Raw genomic sequence first — 24,672 nt, forward strand, 5'->3', positions numbered from 1 at the left:
TTTGTTAGTTGTCTTAATTTATTGGGTTCCAAACAGTTTTTGTTTCAAATGTTTTAAAAACTGTAGCATTGGGAAGGAACCATGCTGGTGTGAATTATTCAGTATGCACAAGGCTAAGCGTGAATCTACCTAAAAGAAACAATTTGCCTCATGCCAAAATGTTTTTTTTCAAGCTTTTCGTGTTTTAGAAAGACAGTTTCTGGTTGTTGTTGTGTTGTTTTTTTTAAAGAATTTGGCTTGGGTATAAATATATTTCAAATGCAATATTTGTATATGGTTTTTCAGAGTTCAGTTACAGGTTAACTGAATTTTCTTGAACAATGTAATACCATTTAAGCAACATAAAAAAAATCAATCCAGTCTGATCTGGAGAACCGGGTTTAATTCCCCACTCCTCCACATGAGCAGCGGAGGCTAATCTGGTGAACTGGATTTGTTTCCCCACTCCTACACACAAAGCTAGCTGGGTGGCCTTGGGCTAGTCACACTCTTTCAGCCCCACCTACCTCACTGGGTGTCTGTTGTGGGGAGGGGAAGGGAAAGCGATTGTAAGCCGGTTTGATTCTGCCTTAAGTGGTAGAGAAAGTCGGCATATAAAAACCAACTCTTCTCTTCTTCTTCTAATCAGAATATTCCTTCAGTATTTCTTCAGTAGGAAAGGTTACATTGCCGTTAACATTGCACGGCTTGCTAGAAGTGTATAGTTAGGTGTAAGTTGTATTCAAGTCCAGTTGACATTTTGGCTTCCTCTTTGAGTTCTAAAAACATGGTGCTGATTGGATGCTATGGAGGTTATTTGTCAACCCATTGCCTTAACTCAAATGACAGTAGTGGCTAAGAATCTGAGCTATGAATGAAAACATTTCCAGTTGAAATTTTGCACCTGCTTGGAACTCACTAGGTGGTCTTACGGTCTGGTGTGGGGATATTGCTGAACTGAATTGGCTTATGGGGCTCTTGACAGGATAACACCATAGTAGTGTATGTATGAACACTCTGAAGATTAATTAATTCTAAGTGTTATCATCACACAATAATGCCAAAAAGTGAATTACAGTGGTGTGTATCATAAGGATGACTTTCTCAAAGAGATTAATCAAGTGAAAAAGTTACTAGCAATAGTATTAATAGTATTGACCATCAGTTTGTAATAAAAAATTTACACAACTATAATGCTTAATCTCAGTTGATGCTGATCAGGAATGGTGTTAATTGCAAAGGTCTAATTAGTTTTTTTTACCAGTATCACAGGTAGAAAACAAAGAATTTGACTAGCAAGTAAAATAGCAAGTAAAATTGCATCGGTAATATTTGTGTAAATGGGTACATTCAAAAGAACATTGTCTGAGGCATTATGCCGGCTAAAGATACCACTTGTTTTCAGACTGAGATGCTGCTAGCTGCTTGATATACTCTGTACTGACACATCTTTTTTTTTTTTTTTTGCAGAAAGTGGAGCTGTTCCAAAAAAGAAGGATCCACTCACTCAAACTAGTAACTCGCTCCCTCGTTCAAAGTCTGTGGCAAAGCCTGGATCTGTGGGCCTTTCAGGTCACCAAAGGACACCTAGTTATAGCGGAATATCAAATTTCCCCGTGCCTAGACAGGGAACAGCTCCAGCAACTTCAACTCAGAAGGTAAGGAAGTAGCCTCCAGCCACACCAGTGAATATTTACTGTTAGTTTTGAGTTGAAAAGTTGCAATTCAAAGTTGAGGAATTGTTTGATATCTTTCTGTTAAAGGCTTTCATTCCAAAATGTTTTCTAGAGAGGCCAGTTCTGTTGAGGGCACTGCTGAGTCTATTATTCTAGCTTGGTAACTGGCAAAACTGAACCAATCTGATCTTCTCAGTTTTAAATTGGGCTTGAGGAATATGGTCGTGAGGGCTCGTTTCAGTGATATTACATATACTTGCTAACAGGTGCTCATGCAGCAAGGCATTAGATATATAGCTTGTGTTGTAGGCATGTATTCTAGCCTGATATTGTTAATAGCACTGTTCTTCTCTACAACTTTATTTCATTTTTCTTCATGCTGAACTTGCAAATTTTTGATTAACTACAAAAAACAAAGAATCTTGGTAAGAGGTCCCAGGAATTTGGGACCTGCTAAAATATTTTGCAGTGTGCAATATTGACTAATATAGAGAAAGACTTGGTAAGATGGTCAACATTAAAAATTTCTTGACTGGGAAGGATCTCAGCTATAAAAATGAATATTTTGCCCAAACTTAATTTTCTATTCCAAATGCTTCCGATTCACATAGATGATAAGACTTTGAAAAGCTGGCAACAGCAATCAAGTTCATCTGGGGTGGCAAGAAACCTAGAATCAGATTTAAAATACTGCAAGATGAGAAAAGAAGGAGTGGTCTTGTGTTAGCAAACCTGAAACTGTATTATCAGGTGGCTGGATTGGTCTGGATAGCAGACTGGATTAAAATCCTGGGTCGGCTGTAATAAAGTTGGAAAGAGCGGAAATGAGATGGTCTACACCAGGGGTGTCCAATCTTTTGGCTTCTCCGGGCCACATTGGAAGAAGAAGAATTGTCTTGGGCCACACATACAATACACTAACTTGGGCCACACATAAAGTACACTAACACTAGCTGATTCATAATGTTTAAAGTAAGTTTACAATTTTATGTTGGGCCACGTTCATAGCCGTCCTGGGCCGGGCCACAGTTTGGACAAGCCTGGTCTACGCTATCTTTGGACGGAAAAAGCATCAAGAGAATGGATGAAGTTGAGAACTGAACATGCGATTAAAGTTCGTTTGCTGAAGATTTGAATGACGAATGAAAAGAGATTCAGTCCCACGCCTTCACCACTAATGTCGCCAATGGAAGCATAGATAAGGCAGAGAGAAGTCAAAATGATAGTATAGCATACCAGGACATGATTAAAGCATGTGGAGAAATTAAAACGTGGCAGACAATTAAGGAGAAGAATAAAAATATACAGTGGTTTATATATTGTCCTGACATCAAGACTACAAAAAGACACCCTATAAACCTTCAGAGGCTGAGCTTTCAGAGTACTGATTGTGGCTATGCTAGACCAGTGGTCGGCAAACTCATTAGTCAACAGAGCCAAATATCAACAGTACAAAGACTGAGATTTCTTTTGAGAGCCAAATTTCTTAAACTTAAACTATATAGGTAGGTACACTGTTTATTAACTTAATAAACTTAATAATACACACGCTGACTTGGATAATTCATCCCCCTCTTTCCTCAATGCCTTTTAACAACCATTCATGCATGGGAGGTTTTGCCTTGGATTTGCCGCTCTCTAGGTGTACATTTTCCCCATCTGCATTCTCAAAACTCTGCAGGGGGGCTTATTGTTGAGTTTTGAGAATCTGGATGGGGAAAATGTGCATCTGAGTGGAAAATCCAAGGCAAAACCTCCCATTCATAAATGGCCAATAACCCCCTGTCTCGGGTCGCCCTCCCGCCTGGGCTCCCCGGGCCGTCAGGACCAACCCCGACCCCAGCGCCAACCCCCAGGGGAAGAGGGAAGAGCCCTCGAGCCTCAGTTCACCAGGAGAGCAGTCGGGAGAGGCGGCGAACGGCAGCCGGCTAGAGCCTCCTCCCAGCGTCCGGGGGGGGGCAGAAGCCCCCACAACCACCGACAGGCCTGCTCGTCCAACGGGGCGCTGCAGCGGCTCTGACGTTCCCCGGCCCCCAGGCTGGCCAGCCAGCCGGGTCCCCGGGGAGAGGCCGCGCGCTGGGAGAGGGAGGCCCCAGAGCGGCAGGCGGTTCAGCGCGGCTCCAGCCCCAGCAACCATCGGGAAACAGTTGGCAGACGAGGGAGAAAGCAGGCGAGGAGAGGGGCGTTGGCCAGGACAGGCGGGGCCCCGACAGGAGAAGCTCCTCTGGAAGGTGCAGCCGTACCTGAGAGCGTGCGACACCCCCCATCAGAGTTTTGAGAATCTGGATGGGGAAAATGTGCATCTGAGTGGCAAATCCAAGGCAAAACCTCCCATTCATAAATGGCCAATAACCCCCCATGCAGAGTTTTGAATCAAGCATTGCTTCCCCCCCCCCCGGGCCCCAACCTCCTCCTCCTTGCCGCCGCCTGTGCTTCTTCCTTCCCTCCCCGGCTGGCCTGCCGTCCACCCGTCTGCCTCTCCTCAGCGCCTCGGCCTCCTCCGCCAGCCAAAACAAGAGCAAAAAATCCCACCCCCTGATTGGCTGCCGCCGCCTGCCTTGGCACCGCTGGCCCTCGAGCGCCACATTCAAAACCCGGCCGCGCTGTGAGGGGAGGGGGAGGAGGGGGGCGGCTCTTTACCTCACACACCGCCCCTCTTGTGGGGGGGGGAATAAACCCGAAATGGGGCAGTGAGGAGAGGTTTCGTACTTGACTTTTGGTGGACGGGGGGCGCCTCTTCCTCCTCCTCAGAAACATTTCCAGAGCCACGCTCAAGGGGCCAAAGAGCCGCATCCGGCTCGGGAGCCGCTGTTTGCCGACCACTGTGCAAGACCATTTTAAACTGCAACCATAATATTAAGCTCTAAATAGTGTACTCTGCATGAGCAGCACGACTTCTAAAGTACATCAGCCACTGCCTGAAAAGCCACACATAAAACACAAGAGACCTCTTCAAAAGTGGCCTGTGATGGTGGGTGAGTGAGATGTGCAACCACAGCTTTTCATACAGCATGCTCAGAGCTTTCCAATTAATTCCGTGAATTGCTTTATTTCTAATCGTACCTTAAGGACCTCCCATATGAACCCACGTGCTCAATCTGGTCATCTTCGGACACCCTGCTTTGGTTGCTCCTGCCATCTGAGGCTAGATGGGTGACAACCCAAGAAAGGGCTTTTTTGGTTTTGGCACCAAAACTTTGAAACTGTCTCCCCAGGGAGATTTTTCTGTTTCCCTCTCTCGGTGTCTTCCGTCAGTCTCCCGATAACGGTTATTGGCCCTCCTCCCTGCTTCAAGTGTTACTCCTGTGTTTGTGAAGGACAGGGTAGGTTCCGCCTCCCTCTAAGAGCGACCAATGAGAGCTGATGGAATGATGGGGAGAAACCATTCAAAAAAGCAGTGGGGAGCTGGAAGGGAAAAGAGGATGAGTGAAAATGTGGAGAAAAGCTGCTTAGAGCTCACTGAAAATGTTTAATTTGTAACCAAAGGATCCCCATTATGGGAACAGGACCCCAGTTCAGAAGTTCAATGGAAGGGAAACATTGTAACTTCTAACTTGCTTTCTTCAGTGTTATGTTTGCACCATAAATAAAAGTTAAGTTCTTGTTTCGTTTAACCCTATGGGGCTTTGTGTCTCAGGGAAAGAAACACACGCACAAGTTAATCTTTCGCTGTTTGTCTGCCTCTTGTATCTATGCAGCATGTGAATGGACAGTGTTTGAGTCCCCAACCGCAATTACTCTGTGTGAGTGAGGGTTTGTGAGTAAAGGGGGGACTGGGCTACCCTGTCTGCTGATGTCTCTGTGTGAGAGAGAGGACCTGAGGTGTGAAATGATCTAGAGATTTTAAAAGAGATGAAAAGGGTGCCAAGTGTGATGCCCTGATCTACGTGTATCCTGAACCTGAGTGAGAGAGGTTGTAGAAGGTGGGAGACTCCATGTGAGTGGAGAAGGGGTATCACAGTGTTTTTATTGAATTATTTTATAATTTAAAGTGCATTTTAATTGTTCAGACGTTTTCATGTTTCTTTATGTTTGCCACTTTGGGACTGTGATTGGGTGGAAAGGTAGCATACTTTTTCTAAAAAATAAAATCAATACTTCACATATTTGGAATCATTGTTTCTTCAGGCCACCCCCAAAAACAATAGATCCAACAAGCCTTCTACTCCTACAACTGCTGTACGAAAAAAGAAAGATGTGAAGAATTTTAGAAATGTGGATAGTAATCTTGCTAATCTTATTCTCAATGAAATTGTAGACAGGTAAGTAATAGTGAGGCTTATTATCAAAGGATGGGGTTGAAAATTGCTGGACCCACTGTGGGGTGCGTTTGTTTAAAGAGTTTGTTTAAAGAGTCCACAATACCCTTTACTTCTGGGTAGAACTTTCACCAGCTGGGGATGGTTAAATCAGTCCCAGATCTTTGCTGTCAATGTGTGTACATGTATGGCAAAGAAAGTCCTGTCCCTTGCAAGGCAACTGCCTCTCTGTTCTCATCCTTCCTTATAGTATGTGCTGAGCAGCTGACCAGTGGGGGAATGTGACGCTTCCCCTCCCCCCCCCCCAAGCACCCAGCAGGCCACCCTGCTCGGCCAAACAGCCCTTGAGCAAGTGAGAGAGGCACAGCCCTGCTCAGAAGCGGGGGATGAAGTTGTTTTGGTTAGGGAACCCACTTTCCTCAGAGGAAATCCCTCTGTGCTCCCCAACCTCCTCTTAAGTGGGGCTCACGTTAGGCTGCCACCACCTGTGGATACCTCCCCACCCAGTTTGGTACATTTCAACAGGAGCTGCTTTCATAACATGAGCCACAGAGAGGTGTGTAGGTAGGGAATTAAGGCAATTGCTTTTTTTCAACTAAAACAAATCAAGCTTTATTCTACTGGCAGAACTCTAGAGTAAATACAGCTTACAGGACTGAGATGAAACATACTGCTAATCTACTGGAACTTATAAACCCTGAGCATCTTCCTTCCCCAGTGGGAGACTGAAAAGGGAGTATGTGTGAAGAGGATGCTGTCCTTCACATTATCACACTTCCCCAACTGTCTGTCTCTCTCTCACACACACACACTCATGCACAGAAGGAACAGGTCCTTTTCAGTTCTCCCTCCCACATGTGTAGAAAGGTCTTAACTGATTGGGTCTGGCAGCAAAAGCCCACCAGAACCTTCTCAGCCAATAGAACAGCACTGACAGATGCTGTGTTTTCACTCCTGGCTGTGAAACTATGCCTATCTGGCAGGGTGAGATTTTTCCCAGCCTTGGTTCCACCACAAATACTCATCTGTCTCCATAAATGTCACCCACCCTTCTGCTGTCATCCGTAACAGGAAACTTGGCAAAGAAAGATCAGTTTTTTTAAAGTGTTTATTGTAAGCACAAACAGAGGAGGTTATTGGGAAAGGGTAGTACAGAACATAGAAAATAAAAATACAATTTCTAGCTAATTCAAAATTTACGAGGATTCTGTGGTCTTCATTCCTACCTTGCGAGGTGAAGTGTTCAAGGGTTCATAGGTGAAGCAGACTAAAGCCCCTTCTTGCTAGCTCTTGTTTCAAGAGCTTTCATGGGAAGGGGAGCGGTCATCTGTCAGAAAGTGGGGGTCTTGTTGAAATGTTCTCTCCAAAAAGGTTCAGGCCAATGAACTATTTCCCATGATCATAGGGGTTTTGCACTCGGCACTTTTGGAGTTGTGTACAGAGCTAGAAGTAATGTGCAGGCTGGAAAGATGTAGCAGAAGAATCAGATGGGGAAGATACCTGTCTCTGAAATGAGTCATCAGGTACAGATGGGGTTTTCATTATTATGAAATACCCCTTAGGTATTTGTCAGGCTCTTTGCCAGTCATCTAGGTATCATTTACATGACCTGCCTCACATGAAACAAAGTTTTGGTCCGCTAAGATTCTCACCATGTTGGCCTTTCTTGAAGCTATAGTCAAAAGATGGACATTCACGAAAGGAGTAACTATTTGGATTATTATGTAGGAAGAGCTAACCAGATCTCTTATAGGGGAAGTAGAGCTGTTTCCTGTATTAGCTTAAAGTAGAATTGTGTTCAGACTAAAAACATCAAGCTATGTTCTAGGAATTGGAGTACTTTAATATCAATTGCGTGACTTCCATGATTTTGATTCCTTAAAAATGGCAGAGTTGAGAGGCATGAAACTATCCAGCTGCACTCTAGAAGAATGAGATGTCTATTGTTACACTAATTGGTATTCTGTATCTGTTAGTGGGCCATCTGTCAAATTTGATGATATTGCTGGGCAGGAGCTAGCAAAGCAGGCGCTGCAAGAAATTGTTATTCTTCCATCTCTTAGACCTGAGGTAAGCAATCTGTTTTCTGTCAGTTTTCATATTAGCCCTGAGTTTTCATATTAGCCCTGAGAATCTGGTGTTCAGTGGTAATTAGAATATAGTTTATCTCAGCACCATTAATTTATAGCCTGGGACATATTCATGTCACATCTGCTTTCAAAACTACTTCAGAGAAACTGGCTGGGTTTTTTCATATATCATTTTCCTAAAAATTAGTAATAAGAATCACAGTTCTTCTCCATTGCAGCCCATTTGGGCTGATAGTAATTATGACCATTCAGTTGGGATAGTATATTCACCTTGTGTACTCAATGATGTGTACATTCCAAACAGTAGCTGACCACATGTTGCTAATTAAAGTTGAAATTACCCCTCCCCAGTTCTCCTTGAGAGCCTATATCCTAGTCCAACATTTTAACTGTTGCACCATCCTGGTTCTCAGATGAGCCAGCTAGATGAACCAAGCATGTTAATACTTGGAGAGCTAGCATGGTGTAGTGGTTAGGAGCAGTGGACTCTAATCTGGAGAACCGGAATTGATTTTCCACTCCTCGACATGAGTGATGGACTCTAACCAGGTGAACCGGATTGGTTTCCCCACTCCTCCACATGCAGCCTGCTGGGTGACCTTGGGCTAGTCACAGTTCTCTCTGAACTCTCTCAGCTCCACCTACCTCACAAGGTGTCTGTAGTGGGGAGAGGAATGTAAGGCGATTGCAAGCTGGTTTGAGTCTCCTTAAAAGGTAGGTAGGTAGGTAGATTAGATAGATACTTTTATTTACAGCCGTCAGCCAACATACAAAATTCAATGCATCCATATTTAAAATAAAGCAGGAAAAGGGAATTGAGGCATTATTACATCTTAAAAGGTAGAGAAAATTGGCATATAAAAACCAACTCTTCTTCTTCTACTTGGTCCTTCCCTTCCTCCTCCTTTTCTCTGATGTGGACTGCATTGGCTATCTCTCACATGCTGTCCCCCCCCTTTCCCTTCTGTTTCATAACTGAAGAGGGAATAGGAAGGTCCTGGGATAGTTTAACTGGATGGTGTTCATTCTAAATCTTTGTATCTTAAACATCAGGGTATTAAATGTATGGTGATAAATTGCCAGTTTGTATGACGTGGCACAACAGAATGTAACTCTACCATACTTTCAGCTGTTCACAGGGCTCAGGGCTCCTGCCCGTGGATTGTTGTTGTTTGGCCCACCGGGAAATGGAAAGACGATGCTGGTAAGAGAACCATTTTTCTGTCACAATTTTTTAACTAAGACATTTTTTCCAGAAATCTGTACAGTTGTTTTACATAATAGTGAAAGGTTAACCTTACATAGTCTATTTACAATAAGGGCATATTTTAATGTTGGACAGTTAACACTTGCTGGAAACATGTTATGTGAGAACTTCACTAATGTCTTGCTATGAGAGCTCTTCATGTGTTTGCTGTAAATTAATCATATTTTTAGCCAAAAAATGTCTGAAATTCAAAAGAACGGTGAGGTTTACTTTTGCTTATCTAAAGCTGCACATAGTATGCAGAGGAGAAAAAAGTAACCACATGCTTCTGGAGCACAGAGTTCTTAAATTTCTGGTATTTGGGTCTTGAACTTCATTTACATTGTTACTGTGCAGTTTTTTTATTTCCTGTATTTGAAATGAGCTGCATAACTTCACAAAAATGCTTTCCATAGGCGTACTTTCAGTGTTTGGCCATGATTAAAACTTACTTGCATAAAATATTGTACAAAGGCGCTTTTGATAGTACTTGGCAATGCAAAGTTTCCTGCTTAAGTTGTTTCCCTGAAATAATAAAAATAAAACTAAGGCTGTTACTGCACCATTAACTTACTACAGAGTATCCTCCTCGTGTTCAATCTTACAGTTTTGGCATCAAATGCAAAGTTTTTGTCCACACGTAAGCTTCTTTTGCCATTTTATTTCTTCCTTTCCATCCTGTCCACACCTTCCCAAAAAACACGATATGTTCCCATGGGAGAGTGCCGCGTCATTCATAATGTTGCAGATGTGCTGGATGCTCCCTCGTCTTCCCCCCTGTTTTGTTTTGGTGCATGTGCACCAGAGATGGTCTGATGGTGTGTTTAATAAACAACTTAAAAAGCACGGAAAATGACCAAAGGGAGGTGGGGAAGGCTTGCGAGGGGGACTCGTGCATCACGCTCAGGGAGCCTGTGAAGGGGAGCGAGCATGTGGGCAGCAGTTATGATCCTGAAGGCACTTCAGACGATAACAGCCGCCACAGTAGTTCTTTGTCCAGTGAAGCCCAAAAATGCTCAGCGGCGGAGGCTGTCACTGCTTTTTACTTCCCCAGACACCTGGGTCTCCCCTCACTAGAGCATGTCTCAAAGGTGCCCCACACCTGTGCCAGTTTGTTGTAACTGATTCACCTGTGGGAGGGGAAGAGGATAGGTGTCTAACTTGAGGGGAGGGGAAGAAGAGGTGGGCGAGGCGCTGAGGAAACAGGCCAGACACCAGTGCTTAGCAGCTTCAGCCAGTATTGTTGCTGCGCCAGAGAACGGTTCAACCCAGCCACGACAATGGCAATGGCTGAGGGGTCAGCTCCTGCCGGCTGGCTCATTCGCTCTCCCCGCTGCCCATCTTGGCCTCGTTGTGCCACTCAGCCCTGCTCTGCAGGCGCCCCCCACACTCTTTCCACTTTGCCCTGCAAGGTGGTTACATGGTGCTTGTGCCCCCTGCTGCAACCTCCCACCCTTGAGAAGAAAGAAGTTTAAATTAGTTGTGATAGGCTGCCGCCTGGCAAGCACTCCCCCCCCCCCAACAAGCTCGTCCAGCACACCAACATTCCTTTTGTAGTCCTAGTTCATTTAATTACAAAAATTAAAAGCACGGTAAATGACTGGCGGGAGGAGACGGGAGGGGGAAGGGGAGGGAGTTGGGTGGAGATATGCATAGCGTCTCCAACTTCTCCACACCCCAGGGATAGTTGTCTTTGAAACGTAGTAAAGAAATGCATCTTCATTTACGTGTTTGTCGAAACCACAGAGATTAAAGGCTTGGAAAACATTTGAGTAAATGAAGGGAAAACAAGTGTGGACACAAAGATAAGACGTTTCATTAAACGTTACAAATAATTTGTGCGGAAATGGCCTAAGAAGTGAAATGGAACCATGCCCTTCATAAATTCATGTTCACAACTGTAATAAGGTAGAAGATGTTGTGGTTCATACTTTAAAAACAAACTTGGATAGTTGTTGAAAAAAATGCTGTGTTTAATTCTGTATGGGTATTGTTTACAGTTTTGCGAAATGGAAAGCCTTTAAATTCTGCTCCATATTTCCTGCAATGACATATATATTGTATCAAAAATGTAGCAATATTCTGATTTTTTCTTTAATTGTACTACTCTGTTTTGAATATCTCAAGTAATCATACTGTAAACTATAGTATGTTGTTGCTCCAGTCTGGCCGTTTTTTCTCTTTCTAGGCCAAAGCAGTGGCTGCAGAATCTAATGCAACCTTTTTTAACATAAGTGCAGCAAGTCTGACATCAAAATATGTAAGTTAATTGGGTATTCTGGTTGTGCACTTACGAAAACATCCTGGGATCTTGATTTAGTGGGTTGTGGTGGAGAAATATTTGCATGAGGCTTTGCTGCAGTAGAAATTATTGCCTTCCTTTAATCATAGAGCTTCTAACTTTTCTACTAGTTTGGTCTCCAGAGCTGCAGCCACAGGGGTCTGGGGTTTATGAACAGAAATAACAACAAATTATTCTGGGTTATTGAATAAAGGCCATCTGGAGCCAAATGGAAAGATGTTGAGATATGCAAGAAAATACAAAGCATGATACAAGTCTTTCTTCAACATAAGCTTATTTGGAGACCGTAGCAGTTCAGGAAAAACACCTTAAAAACACACAGTGCAAACAAGGCTAAAACATGTGGATCATCTCTTAATTACCAGAGTGCCCGCTTCATTATTTTTATTCTGAAAGTAATAATCATCTCTGTGCTACATGAATACATAAAAGTAGCCCGTATGTGCTGTTTTGAATTCTAGCTCTTTTAGTTATTAGGATAGCACATGGCTTAAATTAAAGTTCCTAATTAAACATATATGAAAATAAACAATTGTATTTTTGGAAAAACATAAGGAAGCCAGCACTTTATTTCACTGGGACGTTTAAAAATAAATAGACACACATTAAAATGGAGCTTTGTAAAAGAATGCTGAGAGCATATCATGTGTCTTGGCACTGAGTTGGTCATAGGCTTATGAAACGGGATTTAGAATTCTCTTCATTCACATACAGCCAACTTTTGTTCAAAACAAGTTTATAACTCTGTATATGCTAAATTAAGTACTTTAATGCCCTTAGGTTGGTGAAGGGGAGAAATTGGTGCGTGCCCTTTTTGCAGTGGCCAGAGAACTTCAGCCTTCCATAATTTTTATAGGTAAGACTTCAGTACTCCTATAGCAAGCTACGCTGGCCATTTTAAAATTGACTTTTAAATTAAGATGTTGTGATTGAAGTTAGCATCCATCTTATTATATCTTGCAAGTTAAGGAAGTAGCATGTACAAAATTGAACTGATAACTGTTGAAGAAAAAATGCATGTTCTGCATGCCAAATGTTTTGTTTTATTTGGAAGCCTGAGCATTTTATAATGTTTCCACTTAATTGCCAGATGAAGTTGATAGCCTCTTATGTGAAAGAAGAGAAGGTGAACATGATGCCAGCAGACGTCTAAAAACAGAATTTTTAATAGAGTTTGATGGTGTAAGTATTAGACTCACATTTATCTTAGTTGGAAGCTCTCCGTGGATACCAGTTGTAGCTAGTTAATGTTTGGATCATTAGTTTAAGGTATTTTAGCACTTGCTGACTCCTACATCTCTCACTAAATTTTCAGGTAGTGATTAGCTGTGACATTTCTGAAGTTTCTTGGTGATAAAATCTCTTAATTTATTTCTCCCCAGTGGGGACCCAAAGCGGTAACTTACATTATTCTCTCTTCCATTTTATCCCTGTGAGGCCCATAAGGCCGAGAGTTTGTGACTAGCCCAGGGTCACCCTGTAATCTCTCATAGCAGAGCAGGAATTCAAACCAGGGTCTCTCATATCCTAGTCTGACACTGTAACAATTGCACCACAGTGTTCCAACACTGGTTGTAGTGTATTTCAGGCAGTAGAGGTGTTTGGTCAAGGGCAGATGCACCATCCAGGAAGACTTGGAGTTGCTCCACCACCACTCTCTCAATTACCTTGCAAAGGCCAGGATGGGACTGGATGATAGTTGGCTGTACCATTCTTCCCCAGTTATTTTTTCCTAAATAATAGGTGAAAGAACACATCTTTTAATGGAGGAGGAAACACTCCCTGTGTCATCAGTATGCTGATGATACCCAGCTCTTTATTTATTTTTGTCTGGACCATCTGTTGCTGTTGTATTAGTCTTCAACCTGTGACTGGCTGCTATAGTGAAGTGACTAAGGGTGAAATTGAATCCTTACAAGACTGAGGTGGCATTGGTTGGTAAGGCAGATGTTTTGGAGGGTGTGGTGCTTCCCACATGTGATAGGGCTCAGCTGACCTTAGCTAACTTGGTTAAGAGTCTGGGTATTAAATCCAGCATTATTGCTGAAGTTAGTTTAGCAGTGAAGAAAATGCTCTGTTCCAGCTCCGTTTAGCGCAAAGGATGGCTCCCTACATTGATCCAGCCTATCTATGTCACAGTAACTTCCAAGGCAAGATGATTGTAACCTGCTGTATGTGGGACCGCCCTTGAACTCCACAGCTCATTAGTATCAGGAGTAGAGTGGGCATATTACACGTGTTGTGCAGTGAAATCATTGGTTACAGTTTAGTTTTTGGGTTTAATTCAAGGTCCTGGTTATTATTTGTAAAGTCCTTCATGGCCTGGAACCCACGTAGCTGAAGGACTGCCTCTTCCAGTAAGCTCTGCTGCAATAGCTTTGCTCATATGAGCAGGGCCTGCGCATGCGTGAGATGAGCACCTGCTCATACCAAAGCATTTTCTGTGGTGGTCACTACCTGGTGCAGAAGGCTGCCCGACCAGTTCAGAAAGCCTCCCCGTACTATTATCGTTCCATAGAATCTACAGAACAGAACTTTTTAGGAGGACATTTCTGTGGAAAGAAAGCTGCAGTAATTTTTTTACAGCCCATTCCTGACAGGGAGGGCAACGCAGCCACACTGCCTCCAAAGGAGGTTTTGCCCCCCCCCACTGAAGCTGAAACCTTGCCCTTACCTGAAAAACCCGTGAAAAACACGTCCTAAGGACTTTTGTCCTTTTAGCTCAGGAATGGGCTGTCAGTGTTAGAGTTAGTAAATGGTTTTTATTTTATAGCTTGTTGTCTTTAACTTTTGTAATCTTCTTTAAAAAATGGCAACCTATAAGTTAAATAAGTAAAGGTTTAGCCCTTGAAATATTTGACATTTTACAATATCTAATCAAATGCAATGTTCTGTGTGTATTGTGTATAACTTACTGCAACATTTTACAGTATCTAATTAAATGCAATATTCTGTGTGTATTGTGTATAACTTCATCTGCTTGTCTTCTGTGCAGTCCCTGCGCAGGCTGGCCGCGGAGACGTTCTGAAAAGCTTCTAGAAGCTTCAAAATACTTGGAGCGCTCCCCCCCGTCCAGCCCCGAGCACGGGCTTTCCCCCCGCTCACTGATCACATGACGAGGGGGCGCTCCTCCTCAGTTCTTTCTTCGCCGCCGCGGAGTTAGGACACAGCTTCATGAGCTCTGACGAGATTACCTCAGAGCTACTGGGCCGTTGTAGAAGAGCCTACTCGTCTATAATGGCCTTATTCAAGAAATGTTCACAGTGTGGTTTTAAAATGGCCACAAATGATCAGCACGATCTTTGTCTGCTTTGCCTCGGCGAGACGCATGTACTGGAGACTTGTTTGGCCTGTCAGACTCTCTCTCTCCGAAGGCCAGGCAATACCGCGCGTCCCTCCTTAAAGCTACCCTGTGGGAGGAAGCTCTCCTGGCGGCAGACCACCCTAAAAGGTCCTCGAAGTTGCAGGAGCGGCAACAAGCCCCTTCTGTCTCTTCTCTCCTGGCCGGTAAAGTTATCGAGCCTCCAGTTTTGGTCAAGAAGCCTGCTTCTGATTCTGTTAAAACCAAAAAGAAAAAGGATAAGACCGATAAAAAGGACCAGAAGGGTAATAAGGCTCAAAAATCTGACAAGCAGCCTTTGCCCATTGAGGAGGGGGCGGCAGATATCTCCCTGTCTGCGAATGCTTCTAAGCACTGGCAGAGGTCCCTGAAGTGTGCTGCTTCTCCGAAGCCTTCAACCTCTCGGCGGCGACAGTCGCCGTCACCCCTGAGGCTTTCTAAGCATCGGAGCCGAGGGCGGAGTCCTGGACTGGCTCGACGCCTTACGTCTGCTTCCCTGGGGGAGGGCTCGGCTTTGGTCTCCCGGTTGCAGTATGAGCCGCTCATCCCATCCAGAACGCCCTCCCCATTTCGGCGTGCGAGATCTTTATCTTCGGAGCCGGATCCTTTCCAGCTGTACCCTTCGGAGTCGGTAAAGAGGGAAGCTCAGCTAAACGCTCCTCATCGAGGGTTAGTGCCAGCTCCAATGTTGCCCCAATGGCCATATTTTCCAAACCCCTACATGCCTCCTCCTGCATATTGGGAAGCTTCCTATCCAACAACCTACCGTCGGCATCATCATTCCAGTCGCTCTTCGGCATCGATAGAGGACCCGGATAGAGCCGCCCCACTGCCTAGGATGCAAGCTGCCTCGGCGCCGATGCATCTGCGTTCACGGATCCACTTCTTTGATTCAGTGATTGACGTCAGAGTCTTCAATTTCTTCCCCTGACGACATTGTCTGAGATTCTGAGCCTCTCTCCCCTCCTCCGGACTGGAGAATGTACTCAGATCAGCTCGTGAGAATGGCAAAGGCCCTTGATATCTCGTACTCCCAGCCTGATTCCCCATCGACGGATCCGATCCTGGGAGTTCTGTACGCCTCTGACTCGGGACCTGTTGCACTCCCTTTTATTCAAGGGCTCAGGGACATTGCCTTATCAGCTTGGTCTTGCCCCTCCACTATGAGGGCTTCAACCAAAAGGGTGGAGGCTCTGTATAAAGTTATACCATAGGGGTCAGAATTTTTGTTGCAGCATCCCATTCCTAATTCCATTGTTACGGATGCTCTGCCTTCTGCTTTTAAAGGCGGCGCACACTCCTCCCCTGTAGATAAAGAGGGGAGGAAACTTGATGTTTTGGGACGAAAAATGTATTCATCCACTGCTTTGTCCCTGCGCATATGTAATTTCATGGCTATAATGGGGCGTTACCAGATTTTTCTCTGGGATCGGGTTTCTCAGTACCTAGAGTACTTTCCAGAGGATAAAAAGCCTCTCGTTCGGAGCACTTTCACTGAAGGTTCCCGGCTGGGTCGCCAGCAACTAGATGCGGCACTACACGCCGCTGACAGTGGCTGTCGCTCAATGGCCTCGGCAGTGGTGCTTAGGAGGCATGCCTGGCTCCGTAGTTCTACGCTTCCGGCAGATACGAAAGTGAGAATAGAAGACCTTGCCCTTTGAGGGCAAATTCCTTTTTAGTGAGGAGACTGATTCGATCCTCAATAGGATTAGGACAAATAAGCAGAATGCCAAATCATTGGGCGTGACAGCCCAACCTACAGGAGCTTTCCGCCAGAGGTATTTTCCCCGTCATTCCTCTAACTATAATAAGCCATAAAGGTATCAGCCTTACCTAGCTGCTCAGGCTTATAAGGCCCCTTATGCCCCCTACAATCAGGGGAGAAGAGGGGGTTTCAGACTCAGAGGGCATCATGGGTGCCAGTCTCCTAGGGATTCTCAGGCACGGTCTAAAAATATGACCTGACTAGAGCCTAATCCTACCTTTTTGGACAGGTTGTCCTATTTCTATGATCAGTGGGCTGATATCACTGATGATGGACAAGGTCTATAATAAAGTTTGGTTACCGGTTGCATTTCCATTCTTTGCCTCCCTGTTCCTCTCCTCCATCGGGTCCTGTATCTACATCTCCCCTTCTGGAGGAAGAGATTGCTAAACTATTAGCGAAGGGTGCAATATCAGAGGTCACCTGTCCCATGAAGGACTTGGGGTTTTACTCCAGGTACTTTCTTGTACGTAAGAAGGGTGGAGGCCAGCGGCCAATTCTTGACCTTAGGGTATTAAACAAATTTCTTATTGTCCCTAAATTTAGGATGTTATCCCTGAAGGACGTGCTACCTCTCCTGTCAGGGAACTTATGGTTTGCCACTGTGGACTTACGTGATGCATATTTCCATTTGGCTATACACCCTGCACATAGGCATTACTTGCGCTTCCAATACAGGGATCGTTGTTTTCAGTATAATGTCCTCGCTTTTGGCCTGGCTACGGCACCCCGTGTTTTCACTAAGTGCCTCTCAGCTGTCACGGGGTTCCTTGCCTCTAGAGGCTGTGCCGTCTATCCCTATCTCGACAACTGGCTTTTTGTCTCTTCCTCCCCTCAGGGGCTGGAGCGGGACATTGCCCTGGCTTGTGATACACTTAAACGCCTGGGCCTTATCGTTAATAGGGATAAATCACACCTATCCCCTGCCCGTCACATTTCTTTCATTGGGGCTGTCTTGGATGCCCCCACTCTGCTGGCTTCTCCCACTGGATAGAGCCCGAATGATTCAGTCAATGGTTTTTCCTTTAACTGTAACCGCTTTCAGAGAGCTGTCCAGATACAAAGGCTACTTGTATATGGCCTCCACGACCTATGTCGTGCCCTATGCTAGGATGCATATGAGGAGTTTGCAGAATTGGTTTTTATGCCATTTTGTTATTAACGTTGACTCCCAGAACTGTAGATTGTCCATCCCTCTATCTGTACTCCGGTCCCTTGGGTGGTGGTCTCTAGAGACTAATCTTTTTAAAGGTTGCCCTTTTGGCGTTTCCCCTCACGATTTAGTGATCTACACTGATGCCTCCCTGTCAGGCTGGGGTGCCTTCTGTGGTCCTCACGAGGCTTGGGGGCATTAGTCGCCCTCTGAATGTTTGTTACACATTAATCATCTTGAGATTCGGGCAATCAGGTATGCTTTCGTCTCTTTTGCAGCGACCCTGGAAGGGAAACAAGTGCTTTTAGCCACCGACAACACGGTGGCCATGTTTTATATCAACAAGCAGGGTGGCACAGGCTCCACTACCCTCTGTGCGGAAGCCCTACAGCTCTGGTCTTGGGCCATCAACCACCATATCACCCTTTCTGCGATCCATGTAGCGGGCCAGGACAACATCACTGCAGACCTATTAAGCAGGCAGGTGTCCGGCAATCACGAATGGTCCATAAAGGTCTCTTGCCTTACCCCTATTTTCCAGCAATGGGGTTTTCCCATGGTGGACCTTTTTGCTACCCAATGCAATACCAAATGCCCCCTATTCTGTTCCCGGGCAGGGTTGGACAGGTCATCCCTTGGGGATGCGTTCCAGATCCATTGGAACGCAAGCCTTTATTACACATTCCCTCCCTTCCCTCTCCTCGGGAGGATGTTAGCAAAAGCAAGGGCAGAGGGTTCACATCTAATTTTAATTGCTCCCTTTTGGCCAAAGAGGGTTTGGTTCCCCTCCCTTTGGGAGATGTCCCAGGGGAGTCCATTGCCTCCTGCTGGAAGTGGAAGACCTTCTGTCTATGAGTCTGGTCTTGTTTCACGACCTTCCCTCTCTCCACCTAGCGTCTTGGCTGATCCAGCCATAGCACAGGATCCTGATAGGGTCTCTCAGGTCCTTCTGGCCTCCAGGAAGCCCTCAACCAGGCATTCCTACCACCTCAAATGGAAACGCTTTGTTGTTTGGGCCACACAGCAGCATATTTGCCCCTTTTCTTGTCCCCCATGGGACGTGTTCAGTTATCTCCTGCTTTTGAAAGATACAGGTCTAGCTACTACATCTATCAAGGTCCACTTGGCGGCCCTGTCTTACTATCATGACCCTGTTGGTATTTTTACCCTGTTTTCTGCCCCTGGCTCTAAACGATTCTTGAAAGGGCTGTTCAATTTGTACCCTACTATTAAGAAGCCTTTGGATTGCTGGAGTTTGTCCCTTGTTTTATCTTTTTTTATCTCATAAACCATTTGAACCAATGGCCAAGTGTGATATTTCTTTTGTTACCTATAAGGCTGCATTTTTAGTAGCCATCACCTCTGCTAGGAGGGTGGGGGAACTGGCAGTGCTTCAGTGCGATGCCCCATTTACACGATTCCATCCCGACAAGGTCGTTCTGCGGCCTAGTCTGCAATTTCAACCAAAGGTTGTCACACCTTTTCACATGTCACAGGACATAGTTTTGCCCGTTTTTTACCCAGAACTGGCTTCCCCCACCGAACAAACCTTGCATACACTGGATGTTCGTAGAGCACTTTTGTTTTATATGGATCGGATTAAGTCCTTCCATAAGGACAGGTCACTGTTCCTCTGCTTTAAGGGCCCTCGTAAGGGGAGGGCGGCCTCATCCCAATCCATTTCTAGGTGGGTAGTCACTGCCATTAGGTTGGCCTATGCCTCTGCATGTGTGGACTGCCCTCTGCTTGTCCAAGCTCATTCCACCAGGGCACAGGCTTCCTCGGCTGCTTTTCTCGGCAGGGTGGATCTTCTGGATGTCTGCGAAGCTGCAACGTGGTCCACCCCGTCTACGTTCCTTGCGACACTACTCGATCGATGTCGACTCCAGGAGCGATGCAGCTGTGGGGAGAACGGTGTTACAGTCATTGTTCCGGTGAGGAGCCCACGCCCTCCTCCAAGGTAATTGAGCTTGCTACTCTCCTATGTGGGACCTCACAGAAGACAAGCAGATGAAAACAGTTGCACTTAACTGTAACTGCTGTTCATCCAGTGTCTTCTGTGCAGGCACGCATCCCTCCCTCCTTTCCCCTCTGTGGGCTGTTTTTATGGTTTTTCTGCATCTTAATGTACACCTTCACGGCGGCGAAGGGAGAACTGAGGGAGGAGCGCCCCTCCCCCCTCGTCATGTGATCAGTGAGCTGGGAAAAAGCCCGCGCTCGGGGCTGGACAAGAGGGGGAGAGCGCTCCAAGTATTTTGAAGCTTCTAGAAGCTTTTCAGAACGTCTCCGTGGCCAGCCTGCGCAGTCCCATGCTTGCCTGCACAGAAGATGATGAACAGCAGTTACAGGTAAGTGCAACTCTGTTTTACTCTGCTCACAACCTGAGTTCAATCCCGACGGAAGTCGGTTTCAGGTAGCTAGCTCAAGGTTGACTTAGCCTTCCATCCTTCTGAGGTTGGTAAAATGAGTACCCAGCTTGCTGGGGGTAAAGGGAAGATGACTGGGGAAGGCACTGGCAAACCACCCCGTAAACAAAGTCTGCCTAGTAAACGTCGGGATGTGACGTCACCCCATGGGTCAGGAATGACCCGGTGTTTGCACAGGGGACCTTTACCTTTAGTGTTGGGTACCCTCTCCCAATTTATACTGTAATTTATTAGTTATAAATGTTCAGTGTATTTGACACAGCGTTATTTCCTAATCTTCTGCAACTCGGCTCCTAAAGAAAGTAATACATCTGTTTTACGAAAAAAAATAGGTACAGTCTTCTGGAGAAGACCGAATACTTGTGATGGGAGCAACTAATAGGCCACAGGAGCTTGATGATGCTGTTCTCAGGTACTGTGAAAGATGCAGTAAGCTGCCACACATACAACATTTTCAATGTTTATTGTTTAAATGTGACCACTCGAGACTGCCTGCAACTCTTTCTGGCCAAACGGTGGACTGTCTTTCCCCCCACACTAAATTTTGTCATCTGTTACCTATCTCTTGGGTAGCAAAAACTTAAGACAAGTGCTAAGGTAGTATAAGGTGCAGCAGTTTGTGTAACTCTCAATAACTGGGTATATTTGCAGTTTTGCTTGTAGAAAACTAAGATATTCTTTCAGATTTCATAAATATGCCAAATAGTACAATTTTATTTCCCCCCCCCTCTCTCTCTCTCTCTCTCTCTCTATATATATATATATATACACACACACACACACACACACACATTCATTTTACGTTAAAGTAGTAAAATAAGTTCCAGTTAGTAAAAAGTTATACTAACATTTCAAAAATGCTTTCCTCAGCTTCAGATTTTCCAGAATTTTTTGTCTCTCTGGCTATATAATAACTCAGTTCATGCTTGCATCAGTTTAATTTAAGCATAATTCTTGTGCATGCGAGTGTCTTGGTTACCAGCTCTGTGTATATAATATGTTGTATTGAATAAGCCACTTTGTGGGTATACATGCAAACATGTCCTGCTTATGGAAATTATTTTATTGAGAAAAGCATAACTCAGACTGGCTTCATTGAATAGAAATTTGAATTTTTACAGGCATTAGTTCTCTGGTTTTGTAGCGCCTATATTTTAGCAAAGAGATACACTGTATTTATGGGCAACTTTCTTTCAGAAGGAAAATCTAGCTATCTTAGTGCCATCTCTGAATACAGCCATTCTTTCAGTTCTTACCTAGGAAAGTGTGATGTCTTCTCTTAGATATTGACATTTGAGATGTGGTTTTTCCAAGGTGTTTTGATCTTCTTACTGCAGCTTCTATCATATCTGTTTTTCAGGCGATTCACCAAGCGGGTGTATGTATCTTTACCAAATGAAGAGGTACGGGGCTTATTAATGCATCTTCACCTGCTAGGGCACCTTTGTGTTAGTTCTTATGGGGATCCAGATTATTTTCTTGGTTTAAATCTGCAATTTACAATTCACATAGTTTCCACAAACATGTATTGCTGTGCAGCCTTTAAATAATGCACATGGAGGCATGTTTCTGTTCCACAATTTGCTTCCTTCTATTTAAAGACTTTCAGTTTTCATTTAGAAAGATTTCATGTTTCTTTGAAAAAGGAAGAGCTTGATCATATGCTGACATCTGAATGTTTGAGAAACCAGAGGTCCCTAGTTAGATGTTATTGCCTGTACTTAGATGTAGACTAATGTTTACACCAGGGGTGGGGAACCTTTTTTCCGCCAAGGGCCATTTGGTTATTTATAACATCATTTGCGGGCCATACAAAATTATCAACTTTAAAATTAGCCAACCAAGCCCCAAGCAGGCAGCTGCCCCAGATGACCCCCTTGGCGCAAGCAAGCAGGCAGGCATTCAGTTGGTGGCACACTCACCCACCTGGTGGCACAGGATGGTCTGTTGCACCAGCCGGGCGTAGCCGTCCAGCCACACGCCAGCCGGCTCCTGCTACCTCCGCCTGCAGGGCTGAAATGAGGACACACTATCTAAGAACTCCCCTCCCTGCGTGCATTCTAGCCTTGCCCCCTTTAACCCCTCCATTGTCGCCACTTCTGCTCCCAGCCCTCTTGTAGTACAGAGGGAATACGTTTCTCCATGGCCTGGGTGGGAAAGGGTTAATACAATTTCTTGGGCAGTCCTAGCAGCTCCATAGCTAACGACTCTTCTGCAAGGGAGGGAAAAGGTTCCTTTTCTCAGCAAAACAAACTCACATCCGCCTTGAGTAGAGGCTATTCATGCTTGTGGGAAGGGGCAGATCGCCAGTCTTAGATCCTTCTGCCAGGACCCACGAAGGGCCAGACCAAAAACACTGGATCATTTATCATTTCAATATTTTGTGACTTGACACACACTTAAAACTATTGAATATTTCTTAACAGACACGATTGCTTTTATTAAAAAATCTCTTGAGCAAGCAAGGAAATCCATTAACCCAAAAAGAGCTGGCACAGCTAGCTAGGTAAGTAACTTCCTTTATCTCTAACTCTTACTGGTGTATATTTGGCAGTATTTTTAGCTATTTCCTGGCTTTTTATATAAATAGTGGAGATATCTATAGCTATATCTTTATCTGTCTTACAATTGTAATGTCACTAATGTTTCAAAGCTATGCCTGAAGCTTAATTGGTAAGATGAACTGTAAAACATTCAGTAGAACACTTCTTCATTCTGAAACTAAGTGTTCATTTTTCCTCTTTATAAAGAATGACAGAAGGTTACTCAGGGAGTGACTTAACAGCATTAGCAAAGGATGCAGCTCTTGGCCCTATTAGAGGTAAGCATAATTAGCTATTGAGGAAAAAATACAACTGTATTAAAGCAGTATTTCAGAGCTGGTATCATGTGATCCTTGCAGTTTACCCCTGGTAGTAAGCTGGTTGGAGACTTCCAAATGTAGAATGAATTGTGATCATTGAAGCATAACCTTACTGTACCATCTGTGTCAGAAATCAGCTTGCCATTCTCCTAGTGGATGCAGTGTTGAATCAGCAGAGCACATGCATTTCTGTGGACACCACTAAGGCACTCAGGCACAAAGAAAGATTCAGGAACATTTGTCACTTAAAATACTGTAAATGAGCATTCAAAAAACACTCTAAGGTCAGATTTTCAAGCAGAAAAAGTAAACGATGGTTTAGCTGCTGTTTACCTGACAAGTTTGGGGATTCGAAGTAAAGAAATGAGGGATTTTGGAAACTTGGCTTAAAATAGCTATATAAAGTTGCTGGAATCCAGAAGTGGTGGGACTGTTGATGTTTGTGGGCATCTGACTTAATGCCTTCTAGCCCACTGAAGCAGTGTGGCTAGAAGGGCTGCAGATAGAAAGAAGAATCATACAGAAACACTTGGTGTGCGTACATGCCTCTTCGGATCCTGGTCAGTAGTATAAATTAATGTGTACACACCCCCAGTAAAAAATCAGTTCATAAATGTCTGGCATGGGACTTCCCGAAGCTGAGATTAATATCTAGTACTGAAATACTAATAAAATACTTCAACAGCTTTTATATCTCCAGTTCTCCCGACATTGTTCATTAGTCTGCAACATTAATTTTACATGCTTTCCTTGATAATTGAAAATTGGTGGATCTTTACCACTATTGGTGTTGCCTTCCCTAAGTAACTGAGGATGCTAATACTGAGGCTTGTGATGTGATTTTTTTCCGTTTTGAAACTCACTGATTGTATTTATTCTAATTTGTAGAACTTAAGCCTGAGCAAGTGAAGAATATGTCTGCCAGTGAGGTATGCATTTTTTACATTTGTTTTGCAATACCCCTCCCACCCAATCCCCCTTGTTTTGTCTTATTTGTTTAATTATGGGCAAGGGAGAAAGTGTTTTGTTTTGTTTTTGTAGCTGTTGCATAGGTTGTGTATTTATACTTATTTGTTTAGAAAACTTATATGCTGACTCTCCAGAGAACTGTTCATGGCAGCTCACAAACATACTAAAATCATAAAGATAAGCATACAATTACAAAAATCAGCAACCTGTAAAACAGCAACTAAAAACCCAGCCAGAATATAAACCTGTAAAATTAGCACCGTACAAAACCAGCACTGTAAAATTATCCTTTTAAAGCAGTCCTCAGGCTAGAAGGAGACAGTCAAAATAATTTTAAATTTTTAAGATCAAACCCCTTAGCTGAAAGCTTGGGTAGAAATATGTGCGGGTCAGATGGTTAAAAGAGTAGGTTATGCATCAGGCAAGCCTCAAGTATGAGGGCATTCCAAAGGTGGCACCACTAAAGAAGCCCTGTTCCTGAAGGTCACCCACCTCACCTCTGCAGGTGGGGGCACAGACAGCAGAGCTTGTGAAGAGGATCTTAACTGGTGGCCTGGACAGTACGGGAGGAGGCAGTCTTTCAGGTACCCTGTCCTTAAACCAT

General features: G+C 44.3%; 1 protein-coding gene across 4 annotated transcripts in view; it reads left to right on the forward strand.

Annotated features, from left to right (window-relative positions):
* Positions 1-24,672, forward strand: part of SPAST (spastin) — a 44,377-nt gene that overhangs the window by 17,774 nt on the left and 1,931 nt on the right. For all 4 annotated transcript variants that reach the window (XM_056852941.1, XM_056852943.1, XM_056852942.1 and 1 more), the window contains 12 exons: positions 1,450-1,637; positions 5,784-5,917; positions 7,891-7,984; positions 9,134-9,208; positions 11,439-11,510; positions 12,333-12,408; positions 12,643-12,734; positions 20,569-20,648; positions 21,597-21,639; positions 22,663-22,742; positions 22,987-23,057; positions 23,988-24,028. In XM_056852941.1, the coding sequence (XP_056708919.1) occupies positions 1,450-1,637; positions 5,784-5,917; positions 7,891-7,984; positions 9,134-9,208; positions 11,439-11,510; positions 12,333-12,408; positions 12,643-12,734; positions 20,569-20,648; positions 21,597-21,639; positions 22,663-22,742; positions 22,987-23,057; positions 23,988-24,028 (1,046 nt within the window). The remainder of the gene's footprint in view (positions 1-1,449; positions 1,638-5,783; positions 5,918-7,890; positions 7,985-9,133; positions 9,209-11,438; positions 11,511-12,332; positions 12,409-12,642; positions 12,735-20,568; positions 20,649-21,596; positions 21,640-22,662; positions 22,743-22,986; positions 23,058-23,987; positions 24,029-24,672) is intronic.

Source organism: Euleptes europaea, chromosome 7, assembly GCF_029931775.1.
Source record: "Euleptes europaea isolate rEulEur1 chromosome 7, rEulEur1.hap1, whole genome shotgun sequence".
Classification (NCBI taxonomy): domain Eukaryota; kingdom Metazoa; phylum Chordata; class Lepidosauria; order Squamata; family Sphaerodactylidae; genus Euleptes; species Euleptes europaea.